The sequence below is a fragment of the Erpetoichthys calabaricus genome, chromosome 11 (genome assembly GCF_900747795.2).
Source record: "Erpetoichthys calabaricus chromosome 11, fErpCal1.3, whole genome shotgun sequence".
NCBI lineage: Eukaryota > Metazoa > Chordata > Cladistia > Polypteriformes > Polypteridae > Erpetoichthys > Erpetoichthys calabaricus.
Window position 1 is genome coordinate 29,226,800 of NC_041404.2, and position 26,624 is coordinate 29,253,423.

Consider the following 26,624-nt stretch of genomic DNA (forward strand, 5'->3'; position numbering starts at 1 on the left):
CCTTAGTGTGTGTTCAGCACCCCCTTCGCAACGCAAGTGGCAGAGACGTGAAGTGGTAAAAGGACAGCTGCTGTACAGGCTTTTAAATGATCGACGTGCAGCGCAACAAGCAGAGCACGCAGCTCTCCAGCAGCAGCAGCAAGACATCAGCTGATTCGTTGGCATCTCTTTAGCGTGTGTTCAGCCCCTCCCCCCCTTCACAATGTGAGCAGCGTTATACGTCCTGCAAGAAAGAGATTTAACCACGCCCGGGGCTGGAAATAAAGGACAAATATTGTTTTTACATAAGTTTTAAAGTAAAAGTGAAAATAATGCATATGTAACAATTCCCATGAAAATAACAATCTCTTTAAATTGTATATCCGGTAAACTAAACCTGGGGTAGTACGAGCGAAGCAAGCAGGGGGCGGAGCCCCCTAGTCTTCTAAAAATATAACTGCCAAAGTTTTCTTTTAAGAAAAATCACATTAAAATAATATACAAGAAAATATTGCTTATTCATTTCTCTCCTAAGGAACATTTTTTCAACATAGTATATAAAGATGAAAATCATATGAAAAAAATCTCTCTTTGTCTGTTGAGGAGAAGCAAAAAACTTTGCAAATATATTTGCTGAAAAAAATGAATACAGATTTGACTTTAAAATAAAAAGAAATACAGCAAAGATGAAGCTAAAAGTTGCAAAACCTGGAAAGGTCCATGTAATTATACATAACTCCTTTATTAGATTCTGAACAAATTAATTACACGTTTTATTGTTTTAAAAAAAAAACAACACATTCCACCCAGTGGTAAAAAAGTACTTAAAACAACACAATATATAAAAATGCTTCAGAAGAATTTATTGCAGATGAATAAGGCTGCTACTTCATATTCAGAATATAAACATTTATATAATACAAACACCACAGTGTTAAAGTCATTTATTGTCAGATACTCATTTACATTTCAAATTTAGAAAATAAAAATGATCAAACCGTTTTTGCTGCAAGTTTAATTTGATTCAAAACATACTTATAGGGAAATCTTTCCATATAAAATTTTAAATACAGAAATATTAATGCACAAAAAAGATTTTGATTAGACAATTCAGCAGACCATAAAAATTCTATTTTTTTAACTGTGGTTGTCATTTCTTATAAACGTAGGGTCCTGATGTCAAATAAAAAAAAATGTTTACATTTCAAATGATATACTGACAAATAAAAAAATCATTTATACCTCCTTTTCCTAGCTTTATCCACCCCTCGTTTCCCTCTCTTGGAGGTAAACTGCTGTTTAAAGTCAATCAAGCAGTCTGTGGCTTGAGAAATAGGAACAAATGATTTGATTGGAGAGTCACTCACTTTAAATGACCAGGCAGTTTTGTCTGCAGTTTGTCTAGATGTTTCATTATTATCATCATCACCATCATCATCATCATCACTATGGATGGAGATACTTGTGCTAAAACAAAATGGAAAAAATACATTATTCACTGAACTATACCATTTAATTTTAAACATATTAAAATGAAACAAAATTCAACAAAAAACACTACCGTATATACATACCGGTTCTCTTTGAAGAATGAATGTGATGGACCCACATCTGCATTTCCTGAATAGACCAAGAAAAGTAAAGACTGTCTGAACAATTCCATACATGCAAATGAAATTCTGAAACCACAGTGCTTTTCTGAGTTAAAGGAATAGACTTAGTAGTTATTTCTAGTTTGGCATATGTCACAATTAATTGTAATATCAATCTTATATTGTAAATACAACAGTTCATGAAAACTAGATATTCTGGTAAGCACAATTTAGAAATGTGTTAGAACTGTATGTAATATTAAACAATGGAAAATGTAAGAATGTAAGAAATACTAAATCTACATTAAATCACTGTTTGACCTGTGTAAATGTAAAAGGAACTCTTTATTTCAAGAATATACTTTCAACAATTTTAAAAGTAAACATTAATTATCCGAGCAAAATGTTCAAACATAAATTTTAAATCCTGATACTCTACAATGAACTGGTGCTCTGTCTATGACTTTTCCTGTAATGTGTTCAGTAATGTTTGGATGGGCTCCACCCTCTTACAACCCTGAACTGATTGATGCTGGACTGAATATTTAGGAGTTATTTTTTCATATACTTCAAACATAAAAAAATCCTGGTTATGTGTTGAAAAACTTTCCACTATGAAAGTTGTATGCGCCATAAAAACAAATTGTATTTGTTAAACAGTATTTGTAATGTGGCGGGTGGCTGTGCCCAGCCGGGAATTCTAGAAGGGCCGGGAGAGGGACTATACCTTCCCCAGACCATGAGAGGGCAGCTGCCTTGGTTGGTATGGGGGCCACGGGAATGGAACATGGAAGCTCAATCCTATAGGAGCCAGTGGCCACCGCCAGGGGGTGCCCAGGCGACTGAGGAGCCCTGGACGTCAGCACTTCCGCCAGCATTATCAGGGATACCCGGAGCATCAGGGGGAACCTGGAGCATGTCCGCATGGGCATAAAAGAGGCTGCCTCCCTCCAGTCATCAGCCGGAGTCAGGAGGACGTGGACGAAGCTTGGAGGAGAGGAGTGGAGGCGGTAAAGGAAGGTTGGATATTGGAGAGGCCCAGACTGAGGGTGATTGGTGAAAGGACACTGGGTTGTGTGCGGGACTGATTACACTTGTAAATAAATGTGTGTGTGCTTGAACCATGGTGTCTGCCTGTCTGTGCCAGGGCTGGTCTTCCACAATAAGGAGAAACTAAAATTAAACAGGACATGCAGCACAAATGTGGGCAAGAACAGGAGTGACCAATCACAGATTGACCAATGTACAGTCAGGAGGTAAAAAAAAAAAAAAACAAAGATAATGAATTTATCAATAAAACAGTTTTTCATCATATGAGCATAGTGTGTGTGAAAACAGTAAAATTATACCAAAGGCTCACCTATATTCTGATGTTCAGTTTGTTCCAAAGCAGTCAGTAGCCTTTCTTTGCTCTATAAATCAGATTTACACAGAGTCTTAAAAGAAGCAACTTGATAATTCAGTAGCTGAAGTAAGATTATTGGTTAGTGGCATTCTGACAAATAAGTACAACTGAAACTATGAAAAGTATATACCCGTTTTACTGTACTGTTAAAGCATGCAATACGGCAAAGTTAATTAGAACTATATGTTCTGTATTTGCCCTTTGTGACCAATGAAGGCTCCAGATGAGAACACAAGTATATCCTGCTTAGCTGGAAAACACAATGTCATCAGCCTACATTATTTGCTCACTAGCTCCCTATCCAAAAAGTACAGAAATTATTTTTTACTCAGGTAATGAACAAAGTGCTGGGTGAAACTGAGAAAACATGGAAGAATGTCAATGTCTGGTATCTTACCACGTCACTTCCTTTTGTGCTGCCAATAATGCATTTATCAACATGGCTGTTGTACTCAGTTAAAGAAATCCGGCTTTGGCAGATGAAACACTTCTCAGATGTTCTAAAGAAGAGCACATCAAAATTACAAATACATAACACACTTTAAGACAGTTAAATTATTTTCCAACAATTTAATGCTGGAAATATGAAAATAGTCTGGCAAAGATCTACAAATACATATTGTACTTGAGATCTAGAAATATATATTTTATTTGCTGTTTGTATCACTTAGCCATGACACATCCAGAATTGTACAAGATTTAAGATGTCTGAATTGAATCACAGTAAGAGTAACAATATTAAAGCTACAAGCATCTATACTCTTTACTTAGGACACACAATCACACAGAGCAAATAAATGAAAAAACACATACAATCAAGTACAACGACACATTTTACAGCTATTTCACAATGAGCTCCATTAACAATCTTGTATTCTTGTGCTGTGGGTTCAATCAAGTTCTAAAGCGGCAGCATGACTTTAAGGCAAAAGTTAACTGTGCTAAAACCACTTGGTTGTGGCTCACTCTCTATCACCTGCTCATTTTGATTATAATACCAATATAAGAATTTTGAAAACACACAGCCATGAATTCATGAGATTTGTTGGTAGTCTTTGCAAGTGTGATCTGTCCACAAGTACATACTGGAGCCCTGCTCAATTTCCAAATTGCAAAATATTGACTTATGCAGGGTCAGTCAGTCATTGTCCAACCCGCTATATCTTAACACAGGGTCACAGGGGTCTGCTGGAGCCAATCCCAGCCAACACAGGGCGCAAGGCAGGAACAAATCCCTGGGCAGGGCGCTAGCCCACCACAGTTATACAGGGTTTATAAGGTTAAGTTGTGGTAAATATGACCATAATCATACAATATGATCTCATTTCAAGTCATTTCTTAAAGTCGCATACATGTATATTAGGAAACAGCGTGCATTTGAATTACTTTCATATTTCCAATAATATATTCTGGAATAAGAGTAAAAGCATCATTTATTAGAGCCCAGAAGTTGTGGCAGAGGGGCCAACTGAAACACTAATGTTTTTTTCCTATGCCATGCTTTATTTAGAGAGACCATAAAAACCACGATATGGCATTGCAAACAAATAAACTCAGAGTAGTAAAAGGATAATCATGATCCTTTTAAGTTTATTATTAAAGTAGTCATCTTAAAACTAAATGCTTTAATCAGCTATACTTACTTACTTGACTGAGGAACTGTTGAATTTGTAGTTTAGTGAATCTGGTTTTCTACTGGTTCGTCTTGAAGACTTCACTAAAAGTAAATGCCAGTATGTTTAATTTTAATTTAGTACATTAAATTTTTAATGTATATGTTTTAATACTTCATTTTATAAAAACAAAATGCAATTAAAACAATTAAAAACTTCTATGTGTACAAAGAAGTATTTCAAAAATATTACTTGCATGTAATTACAAATAAAATGCCAATTATCTCCTTTTGTTTATTTTTCTAAGGAAGTTACCAAATTAAAGCTACTTTTATGTAGTGTTTTCTGTCATAAAAAGTTTTAGGTTATTGTATTACAACGGTCAATGTGCATTTACAGTTCTCTAAAACAAATTAAATTTACTGTTAAAAAACTTTGAATGGCACAAACTTGAATAAAAAAAGTATCTGAAATGTCAGTGTGAATACCTTTTGGAATTGTCTCTTCTACATCCACTATTTCCTCAATACAATAGGCTGCATGCAATTCAATGTGCTGAGGAGGAAAGCTTTTTCTGCAGATAGGGCATTCAATATTGTCATTCCTCCTGCAGAAAGTGGACTTGTCCACTTTGTCGTTACCATAGTCATCATCATTCACCAGCACCACGCCTTCCTGCAAAACAAAGAAACATTTTAAATGTCTCTTACTGTAATAAGCAAATCAAAAATTGCACTTTTAAAATTAATCTTTGCTGAACCAAAACATGGTGTGGCTTTGGCAATTCACGTATCCAAACCCTAAAAGTAAAATGTGCTATGTGGAACCTACTTTAATCCCAGGGAATGAACATTCTGTTATTATTTTAAATGAGTGTGTACATTCTCAGTATATATGGTATGTCAGTATTTACAAATGATGATGCAAAAATTTATCCACGTGAATCAAATGGAGTAACTGTTATTCAAAAGAAATGTAACTACAGTTTTATATACTATATTACTTTTTCAATGTCATCTCTCAGTATAGATGACACGTAACAATGATAATTAAAAACAAGTGATTCAGTACAAAAGAACAAAATGAGAGTACAGAAAATATATACCCCTAGTATTGAAAAGTTTGGACTCATCCAGAAATAATAATACATTTTACTTATATAGCGCTTTTCCCCTGCTCAAGGCACTGGATACAACACTGTAACACTGGATAGAAATTTTTCCTATATAGAACACTAAAACAGATAGATATAGGATACACAAAGCATTAAATAGAATAAAGGACAATAAACCGGAGTAAAATACTAAATTCAATACTAAAAGAAAAGCCTAACAAATAACATCACTTGTGATATAACACACACACAAATTATACTGAGCATATGGACAGAGAGAAGACTGAAAGAGGACACAGAATGTCAGGTTAAGGTAAAAACCTTCCCGAACAGATGAGTTTTAAGTTGATTTTTAAAAGAATGAATGGAGTCAGTTGGTCTAATTAATTTCCGGAGGTCATTCCAAAGTCTGGGTGCTATACAGCTGAAGGCCCTGTCACACACAGAGTGCCAGTTAATGCTCATGTTTTTAATACTGATATTTTTTTAAATCAAGGAACCATTAAATTGATCTAAAAATATAGCCACTGCATTATAAGGCTGCAAATAGCTATTAATGCTTGAAATAACTGTAATATTCACATATGACCCATTGTCAGGAGCCATTACCCCAGTGTCCTAAAAGGAAACTCTCTTGGCTCATCCATAATTAATCATGTTCAAATGTTAAATGATTATTGGAGAAACCTTGGTAATTGCGTTAGCACAGCTGAAACATTTTAATCTGTTCAACAAAGTAAATTGTCTTTCTGTGGGTTATAAGGAACTGGCATTCCTAAAATACAATCCTGCGGTCAAAAATAGCCAAACAACTTTCTCAAGAAAAGCAAAGGCCTATTCTTGTTTTGTGAAATGAATGTTACAACTGAAGATTTCATACAAAGGTATCCATTACTACCTTGAGAGAAGAGCAAGCTGATTCTAACTAGGGTAGAAAAAGAAACAGAAGACCCAAATGCACAACTGCACAAAAGAATAAGTACATCTGAGTCTGTAGTCTGAGAAACAGGCACCTTTACAGGTCCTCAGATGGTTGCTTCTTTAAAAGGTAGATACTAAATAAGAGTGTCACCTGCATAAGTAAAAATATGACTCCAGGATGCTAGCCTTAGAGGCAGAGTTTCCAAGAAAAAAAAAAGATTAGCTTTATTTAGATCTACTGAAAAGATAGAAAGTGCACATTAATCTCCTTGGTGTTAACCTCAAGTGTCTAAATTAGATAAAAAAAAAAGTTATCATATAAGTTATCATATCAGTTAACAAATCATGGAATATTTGTATGCTTTTTGCCATGCTGTGGTAACTCATCAATATTCATGAGTAGGGTGTAGTCTTCAACTAAAACATATAGTGGCATGTAAATGAAAAAAATGTAAAAGTAGTTTTAGAACAAACTGAAATAGAACCATTATTTTAATCATGTTATTAAAGTCTTTAGAGTCCTGGTGCTTCCTGTCTTGCTATATAATGTTGCGAGACATGGACGCTATCCAGTGACCTGAGACGAAGACTGGACTCCTTTGGTACTGTGTCTCTCCGGAAAATCCTTGGGTACCGTTGGTTTGACTTTGTGTCGAATGAGCGGTTGCTCATGGAGTCCCGAATGAGGCACATTACCTGCATTGTGAGGGGAGCGTCAGTTACGGCACTACGGCCATGTGGCGCGTTTCCCCGTGGGTGATCCAGCTCGTAAGATCCTCATTGTTGAGTACCTGAGTGGCTAGACCAGGCCAAGGAGTTGCCCACGTAACACCTGGCTGCAACAGATAGAGGGTCATTTCCGGAGGGTGGGACTGGACCACGTGTCTGCCTAGGGGGGTTGCCAACCGGGATCCCGAGTTGTTTCATAGTGTAGTGGGTGTGGCAACGCAATGTACCTGTCCATGTTCCCCAACTTGACTTGACTTGATACTGATGACGATGTGAATTGGTCATCAGACATTGACCATATGGCACTGTGTGACCGTGATACTCCTGGTCAATTCAGTTGCGTAAAGCTTCAGCATGGCAAAAATGTAAAATGCTGAATGCTTGTAGAAGGGCAAGAAAGACATTAGCCTTCTAAGTGACAAACATAATAATATGATAGTAAACACTTTTGTTAATTATTGTCTATTACACATGACTGTACATGCAGTCTTTTTACATTTCCAAAAATTGAAAGTAGGATAAAGAGTTTGGTCAATGTATTTTATAAAGTAGCCTTGAATGGGTGCACTTTAAAAGCTTTTGTACAAAAATATATTAAAAAATTAGACCAAGAAAAAACATTACGCCATACACTGAAAAACAAAATTTAAACATTCAATATTTCCTAAAAGTATAATTCTAAAAGTCCATAGGAAAAATGTTACCTGTACTTCTAATGAGCTTTCTTTCAGTATCACAGGATCAGCCTCTTCACTAATAAGACTTTCTAGAAACATGAAGCAGGGAGATGTGAAGAAACAAAGTGTATAAAACAAATCACATTTTTAAGTATGGGACCCAGAAGTATAATATATATTTACTCAAAAATATTTGCACTTTTGCAATAGAACTATTTTTTTCACCAGGATTCAATAAATGATACAGTGATCATGCATCTAGAATTAAACCTAGAATTACCAAAGCCTATGAAAAAACTCGTAGATCCGGCCCACCTTAAATTGCTTCTTAAATCCATTCGCACCTCTCCGCCAGCGTCTTTTGTCATCTAAATGTCCTGATAAAGACAAGCTGCAAGCAGCCGGCTATTCCATCCCCCCACCGACTTAGAACATGCACAAACTTCTCCCAGCTCATGCCTTGATTGACTATCATCTGGGAGTGAAGTGGAGTTTTAGAGTGCAAATAATAGATCGTTATTTGGAACACACACATTTCATGTGTGTTCCGTTTCTACAGTAATCTGTGTAAACACATTGTTAAAACAGAAACTTTTCATATTTTAGTAATAAATGTTACAAAATGTAGGCATAAATTATAAAATGTGGAAAGCCTGAAGTCCAAAGATCAAATAAGCACTTTCACAGAAGGTTCAAAAATGATACAACAGCTTCTGTGGTGTACCGGTAAGATTTGCTGACTCAGAGACCGGAGTTCGATTCCCTGCTGGGGAGAAAATTTCCTTTTTTTTTCTTTTTACCCTTCGCCGCTCTGCCTGCCTGAACTCCCTGTCTATCTATATAGTAATAGCAGTACTTTTATTATTATTATATAGCAGCTTCCCTGTCTGCCTATCATATAGTGCCTTTCCTTCCTATCTATCTAAATGTCTATCCCCTTAGATGTTTTTTATACCTTTGTGGATCTCTCTCTCTCTCTATTATATATATCAGTAATCCCTCCTCCATCGTGGGGGTTGCGTTCCAGAGCCACCCGCGAAATAAGAAAATCCGCGAAGTAGAAACCATATGTTTATATGGTTATTTTTATATTGTCATGCTTGGGTCACAGATTTGCGCAGAATCACAGGAGGTTGTAGAGAGACAGGAACGTTATTCAAACACTGCAAACAAACATTTGTCTCTTTTTCAAAAGTTTAAACTGTGCTCCATGACAAGACAGAGATGACAGTTCCGTCTCACAATTAAAAGAATGCAAACATATCTTCCTGTTCAAAGGAGTTTGCGTCAGGAGCAGATGTCAGAGAGATAAAGAAAAGCAAACAAATCAATACGCTGTTTGGCTTTTAAGTATGCGAAGCACCGCGGCACAAAGCTGTTGAAGGCGGCAGCTCACACCCCCTCCGTCAGGAGCAGGGAGAGAGAGAGATAGATAAAACAAACAGTGAAAAATCAATACGTGCCCTTTGAGCTTTGAAGTATGCGAAGCACCGTGCAGCATGTCACTTCAGAATGCAGCTTGCACAGAAGGTTGCTACGTGAAGATAATCTTTCAGCATTTTTAGACGGGCGTCCGTATCGTCTAGGTTTGCGAACAGCCCCCCTGCTCAATCCCCCTACGTCAGGATCAGAGAAACTCAGCGCAAGAGAGAGAGGGAGAAAAGTAAGTTGGGTAGCTTCTCAGCCATCTGCCAATAGCGTCCCTTGTATGAAATCAACTGGGCAAACCAACTGAGGAAGCATGTACCAGAAATTAAAAGACCCATTGTCCGCAGAAATCCGCGAACCAGCAAAAAATCCGCGATATATATTTAAATATGCTTACATATAAAGTCCGCGATGGAGTGAAGCCGCGAAAGGCGAAGCGCGATATAGCGAGGGATTACTGTATATAAACGTCAAAGCCTGATTATATAAAGTCAGTGTCGGAATATATAAACTCATTTTTGAATATATAAATTTCCGTGCTTGTCATTTCACTCGTACTAGTGAAAGGTAAACTTCGACAGAAGCCACTCAGAGTCGATTGGGCTTGTGAGGTTCGTCCAAAAATGCGGCCATACAAAAAGAATAAATAAATATAGTGTTCAAAATGCAGGGCACATACATCATTTTGAATAAGTTAACTGAACAGTTTTTTTTTTTTTTTACCCACAAATATGAAAAAGATTCTGTTTTAACAATGTGTTTACACAGATTACAGTAGAAACGGAACACACATGAAATGCGTGTGTTCCAAATAACGATCTATTATTTCCACTCTAAAACTCCACTTCACTCCCAGATAATCAATCAAGGTATGAGCTGGGAGAAGTTCGTGCACGTTCTAAGTCAGTGGGGGGATGGAATTGCCGGCTGCTTGCAGCTTGTCTTTATCAGCACATTTAAATGATAAAAGACTCTGGCGGAGAGGTGCTAACGGATTTAAGAAGCAATTTAAGGTGGGCCGGATCTACAAGTTTTTTCGTAGACTCTGGTAATTCTAGTGTTAAAGAATTACCCTACAGACCTATTTTTAGTGTGTAGAGATGGCCAAAAATTTTTAATCTCACGTTTTCATGTAGAAAAAAGTTTCTGATATAACAGGGGTCTATGTTGACCAACACTGGACAAATGAAAAAAAATTCATATTACTTGTACATATGTATTCAGTCTTATGTGCACAGTATCTCAAACACATATTTTTTTTTACTAAAATATTGTTAAATAAGACAATTGCAGAAAATGCTCTTGTGAATGAAAATAGAATGTGGTCAAGCAAGACTGAGGATTTATGGTTTTAATATTGTTTACTGCTGTTTAATATTAGTCCCCTGCTGGCCCCAATTAAAGCCTGTTCTATCATAAATGCTGTAATCTCCATGCTCCATGAGATTAAATATTGGTCATGGTCATAACTACAAATAATATTCAGTAAGTTACAGATAAATACAGTATCATTTATTATCAATGATTTATCTTTATTATGCATAAATTATTTATAAATTATCATTCTTTACAAAAACAATGATTCAAGTCACATTTAATACATTTAGCCAGCAACTGAAAAAAGAAAACTGAAAACTTCAAACTGGTCCAGTTGAATATCTCACATGTTGATGGACCACAGAACTAAAGTTATGTCCTATACCTGAAAATGTTAACTCACGTCCAATGGGAAAACAAGCATCTCTTTGGTGTTCTACCAATGGACTTAGTGAAAGCATAAGTGCAAACGGATGAAAGGTTAAGTGGAAGCTAATTAAAATATGGCTACCAGGGAAAAGAATGTTATTATGGATTGGAAAACAAATAAACACTCTTGTTAACATGTCTGAAGTACTGTATAAAACAAAAACTATCCAAAATAGATGCCAGTCTGTCTTTAAATTCCCTATACAATTTAACACTATTTGACCCATCTGGAACAAATTTTTCATAGTGGATTTCTAGGACAAGATAGACTACTTTGGAACCCAAAACTTTGACCCTGGGGGTCCCAGTGTTTTTTTTTTTTTGGTTCTTGTGTGCTACAGTTTGCACACCAGTACCACCTGCTGGAACAAAGCAAGTGAAACATCTGAACAGACTGAAGCCAGACTAGCAATCACAATGACCAGAGCTTAACATTACTTTCACGGGAAAGGCTGCAAGCTGCTTCTACCTAATATAAAGAACAGTATTGTGCGCTTTTGCAGTGGGGTGTTGGGTGAAGCTTGATCGAGAATGTAAGTGCAGCGCAACACAAAAGAGAATCAAAGGGTTGACTTTCTTCATAATTTAAGCACTATGAACTGTCCACCTTGATAAAAAGAGAGGACAAGTCAGACAAGACAGTGTTCATGGTTACAATCCAGCAAGGTGATCCTGCAATTCTGGAATCCAATAAGACCCAAGAAGAAAAAATCTCGAATCATAAGAGTGGAGATGTTGATAAATAGGCAGCGTGAATGATGGATGGGGCATCTAGCAATAACAACTAGATCACCATTTAAAAAAAATACATAAACCTTGGCTTTCTTTCCTTAATCGATTCTACAAATATACCCAGGCAATGCCCGATACTTCAGCTAATCTATCTATATATATATATATATCTATATATATAATTCACTAAGCTGCCAGTGAGCAAGACACACATAGACCACGCAGGATGGAGCCACGCCCACCACTCTAAGACCATTGGATACGACAACAACTCGCAGAGCCACGTCCACCAACTCGGATGCAGCAACTCACAAAACATGGCATCATTCGCGTTTGTCTCTGCTACAGTCCACATGAACCTCTGAGCCACGCTGACTTTTCAGTTACGACGCATGACCACGTCCACCATCGCAAACTGTTTTACACGCCATGGTCTTAGAGTTGGTGGGCAGGTCTCTGTGAGTTGCTCTTGCGAGCGAGCACATGACCAGGCGGTGTGTATGCTTCAAGAACGAGGGTGGACGCAGCAGGACCATCTAAGAAGAGGCATGTTTGTCGCGGATGTGAATCGCTGTATGCAGCGTGGTAAAACAGTTTGTTTGTCGCGGATAATTTGCCTTTTACTTTTACACGAAGACAATTTCCTGTTAGATTGGCCTTTGTGATGACAATTAATAAAGCACAGGGCCAAACTTTCAAAAAGATATGCATGTATCTGCCAAAACCAGTTTTCTGTCATGGACAATTTTATGTTGCTCTCTCCAGAGTTCAATCTTTTCATTCACTTACTGTTGTATCCTCAAACCCACCCCTTTTAGACAACTGTGTCTTTCCGGAAGTGTTCAGCCATCAATAAATAGTTATGCGGCGTATGCCTGCAGGAACACGTGCAGCGAGCGAGCTAGCCAGAGAGAGAGAGAGAGTGACACACACAGGCGCGCGAGAGAGACACACACACACACACATACAGGCGCGTGAGAGAGAGGGGGCTGGACGCATAAGAATAATACTTCATTACATTGATATAGCGGTGTTCTCAGTATTCAAAGCACTATCCACACAGGGAGGAACCGGAAGCGAACCCACAATCTTCCACAGTCTCCTTACTGCAAAGCAGCAGCACTACCACTGCGCTACAAGGCAGTTAAAGAATGCACCGGGTTCGATTTTGTTTTCACTTCTGTTTACAGCGATCAGGTCGTAGCGTGCATTGTTGCAATGTTACTTTTCTTGGTGGCTTATTACATTATGAATGTTTCACATGTTCATTTTTTTCCCTGTGCTTAAAAGACATTAAAAAAGTGTTTCTCAACTGTGACTCCGGAACAACTCAGTATGCAAGCTATAATAAGCGTCAACAACGAAGACTCGCTACACCTTAATGAACAAGTACTGACACTTATCCCTACCGATGAAGTAACTTTCACCAGCGTGGCCTCCATCGTCACAGACGATCCCGCTTTCAGTCACGGACAATTGTATGTTGCTCTCTCCAGAGGTCCATCTTTTCATTCACTCACAGTCGTATCCTCAAACCCACCCCATTTGGACAACTGTGTTGTTCAGGAAGTGTTCACCCATCAATACAGAATTATGCGGCGCGGGTTGGCTAGTACTATATATAATGCAAAGTTGACTGACTAATTCACTAATTCACACACTCATCAACAAAAACACCACTTTATATATATATATATATATATATATTTAGCAATATGGTACATTTAAGTCAGTAGGTACTGTATTTGCTTAGAAAATGACACTTTGATATATCAATATTTAGGGGTAACAACTGCCCCCCCCAATAGAAATACTAAATACTTCAAAATCTCAAAAATTACAGGGAACTATAGAAAAAAGAATATTAGTCAATATATAACAAGGCAATGTGTCCTTTTTTGCTTTAGTTGTGATGTTTGGGCCAAGGTCCAAAATATGGTGGCTAGACAAGTGAGTCAGAACATCTAGAGAATGGCAGGTCTTGTGGGGTGTTTCTGGTATGCGATGGTTAGTTATCTAATGAAACTGGTCCAAGGAAGGACAATCAGTGAACTGACAACAGGGTCATGGGCACCCAAGGCTCATTGATATGTAAGGGGTGCAAAGGATAGCCCATCTGGTTTGAATTCCACAGACGAACTACTGTAGCACAAATTTCTAAAAAAAATGTAATGCTACCCATAAGAGAAAGGTGTTAGAACACAAAGTGCATTGCAACTTGCAGTATATGAGGCTGCATAACTGCAGACCAGTCAGAGTGCCCATGATGACCCCTGTCCACCACCGGAAGTGCCTACAATGTGAAAGTAGTTGTCAGAACTGGACCACTGAGCAAAGGAAAAAGGTGGCCTGGTCTGATTAATCATGTTTTCTGTTAGATTATGAGGATGGCCATGAGCGTGTGCATCATTTACTTGGGGAGGAGACGGCACGCTATGTGATACTCTGGGCAATGTTCTGCTGGGAAACCTTGAGTACTGGCATTCATATTGATGTTACATTTGATATGTACCACCCTCCTAAAGATTGCTGCAAACCATGTACACCTCTTCATGGCAACAGTATTCCCTGATGGTTGTGGTGTGGCCTATATCAGCAGGATAATGCGCCCTGGCACACTGCAAAAACTGTTCATGAATGGTTTGAGGAACACGGCAAAGAGTTCAAAGTGTTGATTTGGCCTCCAAATTCTCAGATCACAATCTGTCTGTGGTATGTGCTGGAAAAACAAGTCCGATTCATGGAGGCCCCACCTTGCAACTAACAGGATTTGAAGGATCTACAGCAGATACCACAGGACACCTTCAGAAGTCTTTTGGAGTCCATGCTTCAGTGGGTCACAGATGTTTTGGGGGCACACGGGGGACCTATACTACAAAAGACCTATACTACAAAAATGTGGCTAATTGGTGTAAATAAACTTCAAAGGATGGAGGGTTGGAGAGGCATATTGGTGGTAAAGTACATGCAGTTTTGCAGAAAAGTTCAAGGTCAGACTGTGATGTAACGCTCTACTCCATTTCACAAAGCAGAAACAGTCAAGTGCTGGTACAGTGTACTAGCCCACTTAAATCCCCATGTATAGCACAAGCCAGAGGCAACGATATGCCTTGGTCAGTTTAAATGCATGCACAGCTCACTAAAGAGGTCCCCCTTTAACAGAATATAAAGGAGGTGGACACTGTACATAGTTCATGATATTATTTCTCTTGAATATTTTTGTACAATGCTTAAAACATGCTCATTCTATGGGACACATAAATACACAGCCTGTAAACAATATTAAAGTAAAAAAATTATTCAGTGTATATTGCTTTTGATCTAAATCCTCCAAAACTTTGTAACAGTACAAGATTACAAATCAAAGCATTGCATTCAAATCTTACTAAAGCTACCATAGGATCTATCACATGGTGGAATTATATTTATACAGAATATTACCATCATTACTATTAATTATCTGTTTAGTTTCAAAAGAATATAGTTTCATCTAAAATGTGTTTTGCAATTGCCATCAACAAAAGCCAAGTCATAAGGAAAAACGAGAATTGATCTATGGCAGGAAGATTTTACTTATGTGCAATTGTATGTTCCAGAGTAAGGAGCTGTAGTGAATTAATAATATTTGCCACTGGGGGAAAAGAACAAATACCTAGTATAAAGTACCCAATTACTTACATGGTACTTCGGATACATCTGATTAACACTCAGCACTATAACCAAGACCCACTGTTGTTGGAAATTTCCTGTGCGAAGCTGTACAGCACTCATGCTACTAACATGTTAGTACACTATAAAGTGAATGTTTGCTAACCATCTATAAACTGCTCAAGGAAACATACTAATTTGATGTGTCAGACTGATAAGAGATTCTGAAATCAAATTGCATGCTTAAGCCACATCATTTTTGTATATTTGAATTATGCCTTAAATGGCATTTATACAAGGTAGAAAATGTAAGTGTGACTTTCACATTCAGGTATATTTGGGAACTTATTTTAAATTAGATTATTATTTTTAAATTGGGTGTAAAATATAATGTAACTACTGTAGCTGTTTCCCCACTGCTCTGCCCACATAGTAGTGAAACAGGACAAACTTTAAAAATCAACAAACAAACAGGTCACACCTGCTTCAGTCCTGCGCAAGCTCTCTTCCTTCTCTCCAGTTACTGCTTTTGCGGTGAGTATGAATCTACTCTTGCTTCGTTTGCAGTCGCCAGTCTGAACTGCGAATGTGCAGCCTGCCTGCTATACTTTTCCTTTTCTAGCTGGTTATGCAGTGAGATTTGGGTTGGCTAACGTGTGTAGCAGGAGTTAGCATGGTGTTGTGTGGCATTCTGTTTGCTCTTGGCGGTGTCCACCGCTGTCTGGATATTCTTAGCCTGTTTTGTCTCTGGTTTGGAGTTGTGCTGTGTGTTGTCATTTCTACTTTTTTGGCAATGCAGCTCATATATTCTCCATATGAATATAAAAATCTTGACTGTCATCCATGATTGGTCTCCCTGACTTATAGTTTCTGCAGTCGCTTGGAATTACTCGGTCTCCTCGCTATATTCACCGGTCTAAAAGAGGCCCCTCGCGGATCTATGGCTCGGACGCGTCGATTCCAAGTATATTGACATCTGACCGTGTTCACTGGCATAACGCTAGGGCCGTCTGAGGAATAAACATGGGCCATCTTTGTCCTCTTCAGGAAGTGTCTGCGCCCTACTCTCCCAGCTGTTCCAACTTTAGGCTCGGCCTTTTGAACACTCGCTCCATCACTAACAAGACCTTGCTGATTAATGACCTCATCTCCCAGAAGCAAGTGGACATGTTTCTTCTTACAGAAACTTGGCAACAACCTGGTGACTGTTTACATTTAAACTTGCTGTCTCCCCCAGGCTATAGCCACATATCTAAACCCAGGTTAACAAGAAAAGGGGGTGGCCTGGCTGTGGTTTATAGATCTACCTTGACAACGAAGGAACTCTCCTTTTTTGAAGTCTTTTGAATATATTGCTGTTAAAATAGTTTCCGCCTCTCCTGTACTGCTGTTGTTAGTTTATCGCCCTCCCAAATCTGTGGTGAACTTTGTCTGAATTTAATTAACTTCTCACTGTAATCTCATTTCTTTGCCCTGCTGTAATTTTACTTGGTGATTTTAATATTCATGTTGATATCAACTGCTCTCTTACAGCTGAATTTATCTCAACTTTGGATTGTTTTGACTTGACACAGCATGTGGATTTCCCCACTCATACTCAGGGTCATATTCTTGACTTGCTTTGTTCAAATGGCTTGAATAACGTCATAAGATTATTGAATGTAACTTTAGCATTATTACCACTACATCTGTCAAGAAAAAGTCTGTCTTCTATCGCAACATTAGGTCTGTTAATTCTGATTTGTTTGCTTTCTTCCCTTCTGTCTTCGTCTCTTTCTGAACTGCATAGTCTTCCCTCTCCTGAAAACATGGTTTCCCTTTATAACAGCTGTGTTTCCCAACTGTTAGATAAATTTTCTTCCTTAAGGACTAGGCATGTTCCAGCCTCCCGCTCTTGTCCCTGGTACACCGGTGAGCTCAGAGCTATGAAAGCCACTAGCCGGCGTCTTGAACAGCTTTATAAGAAAATGGGCCTCATAGTTCATTCGTAGCTTTACACTGAGCACATACTTAAATATAGGGATGCCCTTAACACTGCTCGCTCCAACTATTATTCCTCTGTCATAAATGGTGCTAAGTCTAGGCCTAGAACTCTTTTTAGAACTGTTAATAAACTCCTCTAACCCCCTCCTCTAGCATGCCCCAATACAGCTGAACAGTGTCAGGTATTTTTTTACATTTCTTTAATACCAAAATTGATCAAATCTATCACAGTTTCCCCTCCACACCACAGTCACTCACTCATTCTGATCTGCCATCTCCATCATTAAGACTCGCTTGTTTCTCACCTGTTGACTCTCTTGCCATCTCTGAACTTATTAATAAGTCTAATGCCTCCTCCTGTCTGCTTGATCCTGCCCCCACTTCTCTGCTTAAGACATGCTCATCCATAATTAATATTCCTATTGCCTCATTGGTAAATGCAAGTTTCAGTTCAGGTTCTGTCCCTACTGCCCTCAAAACTGCTGCAGTTACCCCAATCCTTAAAAAACCTGACCTGGATCCTTCTTCTCTCTCCAGTTACAGGCCTATCTCTAATCTCCTTTTTTTGGCTAAGGTAATGGAACGCGTGGTTGCTACACAACTTCATGCTTTTCTTGTAGATAATACACTCTATGAGCCTTTTCAGTCTGGCTTTCGTACACAGCACAGCACTGAGACAGCTCTTCTCCGTGTAGTCAATGATCTTCTCCTGTCTGCAGATTGCGGTTCCTTTAATATTCTCCTCCTTCTTGACTTAAGTGCAGCATTTGACACTGTTAACCATGAAATCCTCCTGTCACATCTCTCTGCTGTAGGCATCTCTGGCTTAGCCCTTCAATGGCTCACATCTTATCTTTCTAATAGGCAACAGTTTGTCACACTCGGCCGATATAAATCCTCCACCTCACCTGTGTCGCATGGTGTCCCTCAGGGTTCAGTCCTTGGGCCATTACTTTTTCTACTTTATATCCTTCCTTTGGGTCAGATTATTCGCAGACATGGCCTTAACTTCCACTGTTATGCAGACGATATACAGTTATATCTTAGTACAGACTCCCCTACAGATTTACCTCCCAGCACACTCACGGAATGCATCACTGATCTTAAACTATGGATGGAAAATAACTTTCTCAAACTTAATGCCAATAAAACTGAAGTGTTACTGGTAGGTCCAAAATCCCAACTTTCTAAGGCATCCAATTTCTCTATTTCTGTTGATGGTACACTTGTCAAACCTGCTCCTGTTGTCAGAAATCTTGGTGTTTTGTTTGATTCATCACTTAACTTTGAGTTACACATTAAGTCTCTTTCCAAAATTTCATTCTATCATCTCCGTAACATTGCCCGCCTCCGTCCATTTCTGTCCTTGTCTGATGCTCAATTTCTGTCCTTGTCTGATGGTTCATTGTTTCATAATGTCTTGTATTGGTTTTTTTTGTTTTGTTTTATGTTCTTTATTTTGCCTTATACAATTTCTCGTATTAGGAATTTGTTAGTTTTCGCATACCCCTTGGGGTCAGAGCGCAGGGTCAGCCATTGTACAGCGCCCCTGGAGCCAATTACAGGTTAAGGGTCCTGCTCAAGGGCCCAGCAGAGTAGGATCTCTTTGGCAGTGATGGGGATTCGAACCGGAAACCTTCGGGATACCAGCGCAGATCCTTAGCCTCAGAGCCACCACTCCGCCCTATTGATTACTGCTAATGCCCTCTTCATTGGCCTCCCTGCAAAATCTATACAGAAGCTACAATATATTGAGTACTCTGCAGCTAGAGTCCTCACCCACACAAAGCGTTCTGCTCACATCTCCCCTGTTCTCTCCCAGCTTCACTGGTTACCGGTTCCATCAAGGATTAAATTCAAGATTCTGTTTCTCACCTTCAAAGCCCTACATAACCTTGCCCCCCTCTACCTCACTCAGCTACTAGCTCCTTACACTCCTTGTCGCTCTCTCAGGTCCTCGAGCAGTAATCTCCTTACTGTCCCACACACCAGACTCTTCACCTTGGGAGGCAGGTCCTTCAGTGCTATAGCACCTCAACTCTGGAACTCTCTTCCTCAGTCTCTCTGATGATTGCTCCTGTTTGTTCACTTTAAATCGCAACTGAAACTTTCCTCTTCTACGAACTTTTGTCATCTGTGTAATTTGTTTTTTTTTTTTTACTCTGTATGTAAATCATGCTTCTCCCTCCCTTGGCCCACAGCTTCTGTCTCAGATTAGCGTGAATAAATCACTCCTGCAAACAATCTATAATACTTAGTACGATGTGAGATTTCACAAAATCAACTGAAAAGTACAAGAAAATTATAGAAAAAAAACCCGATCTAAATCTGTTAAGTAGTTCTCTCGTGAAAAGTGGGCATACATACAAACGGACAGATGGATTTTATAAAAATAGAGGTACACTGTATATCAAGAATTGGTGAAAAATGGTCTGTGTTTACCAGGACAAACTTTAGATTCTTCAGTCTCATCATTTCTTTTATGCTCACTGGAGTTCTCTTCCATAATGTCACATCTTACACTAGGAAAAAAAAAAATCCAAATAAATATTAAAATCTTCATATGCCATACACTTGGCTACATAGTAAGAAATTATTTATTTTTGAAGATGTTCCATTGTGCGGCATCAAACTCATAAACCCTTTGCAAACACAATTCATCTGATGTGTCACAACCATCACCCAAAGACTTCTCCAATGGCAGTGACAGTGCAAGCAGTAAATTAATTAAAAAAATATCAGCCTATACAGACAAAAAAATTACATTATTCAGCAAAATTAAAGTATTCAGTCTTTTTAAGATAATTGAAAATTGTGTGATATTTTACATTAAAACAATGCATATTTTTCACAGGGTGGCACGGTGGCGCAATGGGTAGCGCTGCTGCCTCGCAGTCTAGGAGACCCGGAGTTCGCTTCCGGGTCCTCCCTGCGCGGAGTTTGCATGTTCTCCCAGTGTCTGCATGGGTTTCCTCCGGGTACCCCGGTTTCCTCCCACAGTCCAAAGACATGCAGGTTAGGTGCATTGGCGATTCTAAATTGTCCCTAGTGTGTGCTTGGTGTCTGGGTGTGTGCGCGTACCCGCCCTGCCCGGGGTTTGTTTCCTGCCTTGCACCCTGTGTTGGCTGGGATTGGCTCCAGCAGACCCTCGTGACCCTGTAGTTAGGATATAGTGGGTTGGAGGATGGATGGATATTTTTCACAGATCTGCGCAAGGATTTTCCTTAATAGAAGAATGGGAGTGCTAACTTAATAGAACACTGTTTTCTCATACAGCAAATTCTTCAGTCCTAAAAATATTTTTATTATTAGGGGAAAAACCAATTGAAAATGAAAGTCATTTCAAATAAAAATATGTATTTATTTTTTTTAATATTTAGTTTTCCTGGAAACTTCCTGAAGACAGACAATGCAATGGCATATTGGTCAGAACTGCTGCCTCATGGATCCAGCTTTAGATTAAAATCAACCGGATGCTGGGTACCATATGGGGTATATTGTTTTTTCCCTTTACTGCTGTCCTGCTTTATGTGGTGCTGATTGAATAAAAAATGAATCACAAGAAAAAACCTTAAGTATAAGTTTGTGTGCAATTTGGCTCTGCGATGAGCTGGTACCCCCATCCAGGGTTGATACTGGCCTTACACCCAAGGCTCCAGTTCCCCACAACTCTGAACTGAATTAAGTGATTTTTCATTACTATTATGTTACTAAACCTAGCTTAACTTAACTGCACAAAACAAGTCCAACAAAACTAACAACTTGTGATTTACAACAAGACATTTAAGAAGACCTTGCACTTTAAGACAATAACCAAAAACATTAACACCCAATTAAGATGCAAGCTTTTAATGACCTCTTGGGCAGAGTCATCAGCAGTGTGTCTGTCTGCAGAGAGAATGTCGACCTTGTTGAGAGGTTTACTTACCTCGGCAATAACATTCATGTTTCTGTTTACTCTTCCTATGAAGCCAGTAGATGGATTGGGAGAGCATGGCAGGGTCATGAGGTTGCTGGAAAGGGGTGTGTGGCGCTCTCAATATCTTTGCAAAAGGACGAAGGTCCAAGTATTTAGAGTCCTGGTGCTCCAAATTTTGCTAAATAGTTGCGAGACATGGACGCTATTCAGTGACCCTGTGAGGAAGACTGAACTTCTTTGGTACTGTGTCTCTTCGGAGAATCCTTCGGTACTACTGGTTTGACTTTGTGTCCGAATGAACGGTTGCTCATGGAGTCCCAAATGAGACACATTACCTGCATTGTGAGGGAATGTCAGTTATGGCACTACAACCATGTGACGCGATTACCTGAGGGCGATCCAGCTCACAGGATCTTCATTGTTGAGGACCCGAGTGGCTGGATCAGGCCAAGTGGACGCCCACATAACACCTAGCTGCAGCAGATAAATGGTATTTCCAGGGGGTGGGGCAGGACCTCGTGTTTGCCCGCAGGGTTGCCAACTAGGATCCTGAGCTGTTTCGTCGTGTGGTGGGTGCATCAACATGCTGTACCAGTGCATGCTCCCCAACCTGACATGACCTAACAAATATATTATGTTAAATATTTACCTTGGTGTCATTTCATGTTCTCCTGTATCTTCAGTATTGAACAGCAGAGGTGATGCCTGCAAAGCATAATGCTGAACACGATGAGATGAAGAAGTCTGATAATACACAGGTATAATTTCTTAGTCAATAACCTATAAGTTGTTTAAAATACATAATAAATTGTGATAATTACTAATAGTAATACCATTAATTCATGCGAATCTTGTAATTACACTGTCCAGATTTCACATTTATATTTTAAATAATCATTAATACTTGACATACTTAGTGACCACTAATGAAAAAGGTTAATTAGAAATGTTATCTAACACAAAATTAAAACTAATCACATAGTTACACTTATTAATGCACATATCATAGTTGCATATTCTATTTTTCCTTCTTAAAATCTTTGTCTAGAATAAAAAGTGCAAAATTAAATTAATAATTAGTTTTACATTTCAGTGCTTTTAAATATAAATATCACAGAGGAATACATTTCTTCATAAGATTTGAAATTCAGTAAAATTATAGAGAGATTTCCAAGGGTATGAAAATGTTTGAAACCTGTCTGAAATAAACAAATATTATGCAGACATTTGAAGTTAATTACTAGTTGTTTTTACTATTTTTTTTTACAATAGTGGGGTGTATATTAATAGATAGGTGTATTAATAGGTGTTTATTTTGATAGCAACCATAAGTTAGACACACTGATGTGGCAATTAAACTGGTGGCATTAATGATGTAAATGCTTTCTTATTAAAAAATGCTCTGATTTAACCTGTTTCTTCATTTTTTTAAATTCTTTTTTGGGGATTGTAATGACTACTCACACCTAACTTTATTTTTAAATCTTATGACTTCAGGGTCAGCTGAACTTCTTTATCGTGTTACAGTAATTAAACAAAATAAAATTGAAAATACTAATGAATGCCTCCTGGCTCAAGGTACCAGATTTTGTTTTCCAGCTCAGTCAGCGGATTCTTAAGTCCAATATCTTACACCACACAATCATGCACTTTGGAGTAATTGACAATTGTAAACCTGGCATGTATTTGCATTTGTATGTCTTGTGAAGGACTGATATAAATATCAAGAACTAGTATCTGCCAAAACTGCAGGGAAAGGATAAAATAAAAACTGGACCCAGACCCAAACTGGACAGATGTGCTGATTTGAAAAGAATAAACAGTTTGCATCAAAGGACAATTGGAACCAAATCACAAAGTAAAATGTTTCACACAACAAAAAGATTCATAATTGCTAAATCTTAATGTAACAGGTATGTTTATAGAAGTATGAAAATTTGATTTTTAAAAATGCAAACTTGATTTGTGAGCTCTAAATGGGCTCAATATTACTGAATGTGGGCGAGTGTATAACTAAGCCTTGCAACAGACATGCACCCTATCCAAGGTTGCACCTGATACTAATGGATTAAACTAAACTCTGCCCCACAACCATTAACTAGGTCAGTGTTTCTCAACTAATGTGTCATGACCCTGAGTTAATATTGTTTATAATGGTAGTGGGAAGCGCTGTTGCAATCATGCTCGATTTATCAAAAGGGGATCCCTAATCCCTTTGGTGGTTTGCGAAAACACTTACATGGGAAAAAGTGGGCCTTGACACCAAGATGGTTGAGAAACACTGAACTAGATTATGATGCTTTGATAAAGGATGAATAAGTGAAAATGCAACATCAAAATGAATACAAACCGAAGGAGTCTGTGTGTTTCTTGCACTTTTTTCTTCTTCCATTTCTTGCTCCACTGTTCTACTTCTCTCCTTGTCCAAGTTTTCACACTCATCGGGTTCTACCACATCAACCTCTACTTCATCTTCCTCTGTGTCTTTTTCTATACATATGGACTCTTGCTTTTGGTTGGCTCCTTTTCCTAATCTACAAGATCTAGACCGTTTACAGTTCATGTGTTCTGGTGGTTCTGGGAGCACAGGTTCTCCCCATTCTGCTTTATGAAACAGATCCCTCTGAGCATCCTTTAAACTTTTTTCATACACCTCCAGCTGACATAAGATGATTTTGGTATAGTCATCTGGATTTAGGCCCTTAGGACAGAAGGGAATGCCCCAGTAATAGTGTACAGTGCATGCTTCCTTGGAACTTCCTTTCTGGGTCTTCTTCACATTAATACCAACGGGACTTTCTAAGTTACCTGAAACAGCATCCTGTTGGTTTGTGTTGTGGTATACTCCAGTAGGGTTATCAGTGCAAATATTTGGTTCCACATCATCACAGACATCTCCATTTACATCTGAAAGATTATTCATTCCAAATACCAGTTGCCGCCTAATACATTTCTGTTCGTGCATATTATTTGAAGTGAAGCTTTTTCTTGATGAACTGCTTTTAGAGAACGTAGGGCTCTTGTGTGCTGACCAATCATTAATCAGGGAGGATTGTGAACTTAAAGGCGGAGATGTGGATAAAGGCATATCCTGAGAACATATAACAAATCCTGATTCCTTACAACTGCCAACAATGTCATTGCTTAGCTTCTTCAAAAGAAGACAAGGACTTCGCTCATAGTTCTGCTGATGATGCGATATACCTGTACTTTTAGGCAGAGATTCAGAGTCAGAACAGCTGGAGGAGCTACTGTTTTCTAATAATTGGGCCATTCCTCCATGATAATTTATACAGCGGTTTCCTTTTTCCTGTAGATTGTAAAAAAGATATAAATAATAAATGTTACCATAATGCACAATTTTATATCACATAAGTTTAAGTCCATTCCACAAAAGCAGAACTGAAAAAGTAAGAACCGTTTGCAAGTTTAACAGAAGTAAAACACCTGACATCTTTTTATTAAGAACAACCTGCATCTGAACTTTGAATGTGAGACTAAAGTAAAAAATCAGATGGTTTCACAAGCTTAATGGAGAAAGAGAAAAAAAACAAAAGTCAAGATTTAGGATGATGTGTAAAAATTATTTTTGGAAAATAAAAAGAAAATGAAATAAAATACCCTTCCCCATTTACAATGCCTTGATGATAATTACACAGAGACTCGCTTTTAAAGACTTCCATGTGTCCTCCTCACTATTGCTTTCATTCGGTTGCTGCATCATTTGCTTGGTTTCTTGCTCACTCATTCTCATTGCCAAGGCCACCAGCTCATCCTCTGTCATTCCTTAAAAAAATATGCTAGTTAATTAGGCAACAGAAAAGCGAAGGTCAAGCAGTTCAAGCTTAACAACTATTGAAATTAATTAAATACATACATATATGTGTGTACTGTATAATTCACCTAAAATTATTATGTACTGTGAGGGGAAACACCAAATTGTACATAAGAACAGAAAAGAACAGATAACTGACCACATACATTACCTGTTTTTTCTAATTAGAAGCTCAGTTATTTTGTTTTAATTATATTTATAGATATAATTAAGTCATAGTGTCACTGTTAGCATGATTTAAAAAAGAACGTTCTATAAAATATGCCCTAAATTAAACTGCCAGTGCATGGTATATGGATGAATATACTGTACAGTGTATAACAAATTCTGTTGTGCAAAAAATGTGCAGTATATGGTGAAAATTACTTTTACTCTGTGTAAGTTCATTAAGGTTAAACAATTCTTAATTTATTGTGTATATATCTCCTAGTTTCACTGCAAATTATTCAATTTTAAAGCTATATTAAACACCATATCACAACAGAAAAGCATTATGCAGTGCCTTTAGTTGGGAAATAAAGACATAATTATTTTACGACAATTTCAACTATTAAAAGTTTATGTTTTGAATGAAATTGAACAGCTTGAACTTTACCACTCGTGGTTAAGTTTGAAAAGCGCCCTCAAGGCAGTCACAAAGTTTATATATTGCATATCTCATACACACACAGGCACACATTCACCATTATATATTACATTTAATAATTTTACATACATTTATCAAAATGTTTAACAAGTTATATTTGATGTTTAAAAAAAGTTACATTAATGCTCTTGACCCTAAACAGGCATAAAAAGGATGGAAATGGATAGATGGTAAATGAATGTTAAAAAGAAATGCTTCATAAGCTACGTTACAGATGTTCTTACAGTCATGTAATTTTAAAGCCAGGTGGGCATTCAACATTTATATAAAGGTCACATTTACAATGCTTAGATTTTATTTTTCAAATCATACCTAACATAATGGAGATAACTGTGAGCTGCTAAATCTTAGTTTATTTTATGCACAGCCATAACAAATACTGTTCACTAAAATCCTAATTTTCCTTTAAAGAGTTGTTTATATTGTGGGATTTCAGACTGAGCTTGATGTGTACCATAGTAGCCTGCCTTTTGATTAAAACTGATGCAACTTTCTATAATTAAATATAACTTATTTCATTAAAGAAAAACATGACCAAATTTAAATGGCTAAACCCATTAAAACCTAAGCATGACAATGAAAAATATACACAGTAATTTACCTAATGGTTTACATTAAAATTTTATTGCGACAATACATGACCAATTATTAGACACT

General features: G+C 37.9%; 1 protein-coding gene across 5 annotated transcripts in view; it reads right to left on the bottom strand.

Moving 5' to 3' along the window:
• Positions 1-702: 702 nt before the first annotated feature.
• uimc1 (ubiquitin interaction motif containing 1) overlaps positions 703-26,624 on the bottom strand; it is a 36,336-nt gene continuing 10,414 nt past the window's right edge. For 2 of the 5 annotated variants that reach the window (XM_028812881.2, XM_028812884.2), the window contains 11 exons: positions 25,142-25,272; positions 23,837-24,796; positions 22,136-22,230; positions 20,010-20,089; positions 8,058-8,119; positions 5,078-5,264; positions 4,624-4,693; positions 3,374-3,476; positions 2,932-2,983; positions 1,554-1,599; positions 703-1,446 (listed from right to left, as the gene is read on the bottom strand). In XM_028812881.2, the coding sequence (XP_028668714.1) occupies positions 1,212-1,446; positions 1,554-1,599; positions 2,932-2,983; positions 3,374-3,476; positions 4,624-4,693; positions 5,078-5,264; positions 8,058-8,119; positions 20,010-20,089; positions 22,136-22,230; positions 23,837-24,796; positions 25,142-25,272 (2,021 nt within the window). In that variant the 3' untranslated portion in view covers positions 703-1,211. Of the gene's footprint in view, positions 1,447-1,553; positions 1,600-2,931; positions 2,984-3,373; positions 3,477-4,619; positions 4,694-5,077; positions 5,265-8,057; positions 8,120-20,009; positions 20,090-22,135; positions 22,231-23,836; positions 24,797-25,141; positions 25,273-26,624 lie in introns of those variants that run through there. The other 3 variants (XM_028812882.2, XM_051933914.1, XR_007936272.1) reach the window with 3 other exon arrangements.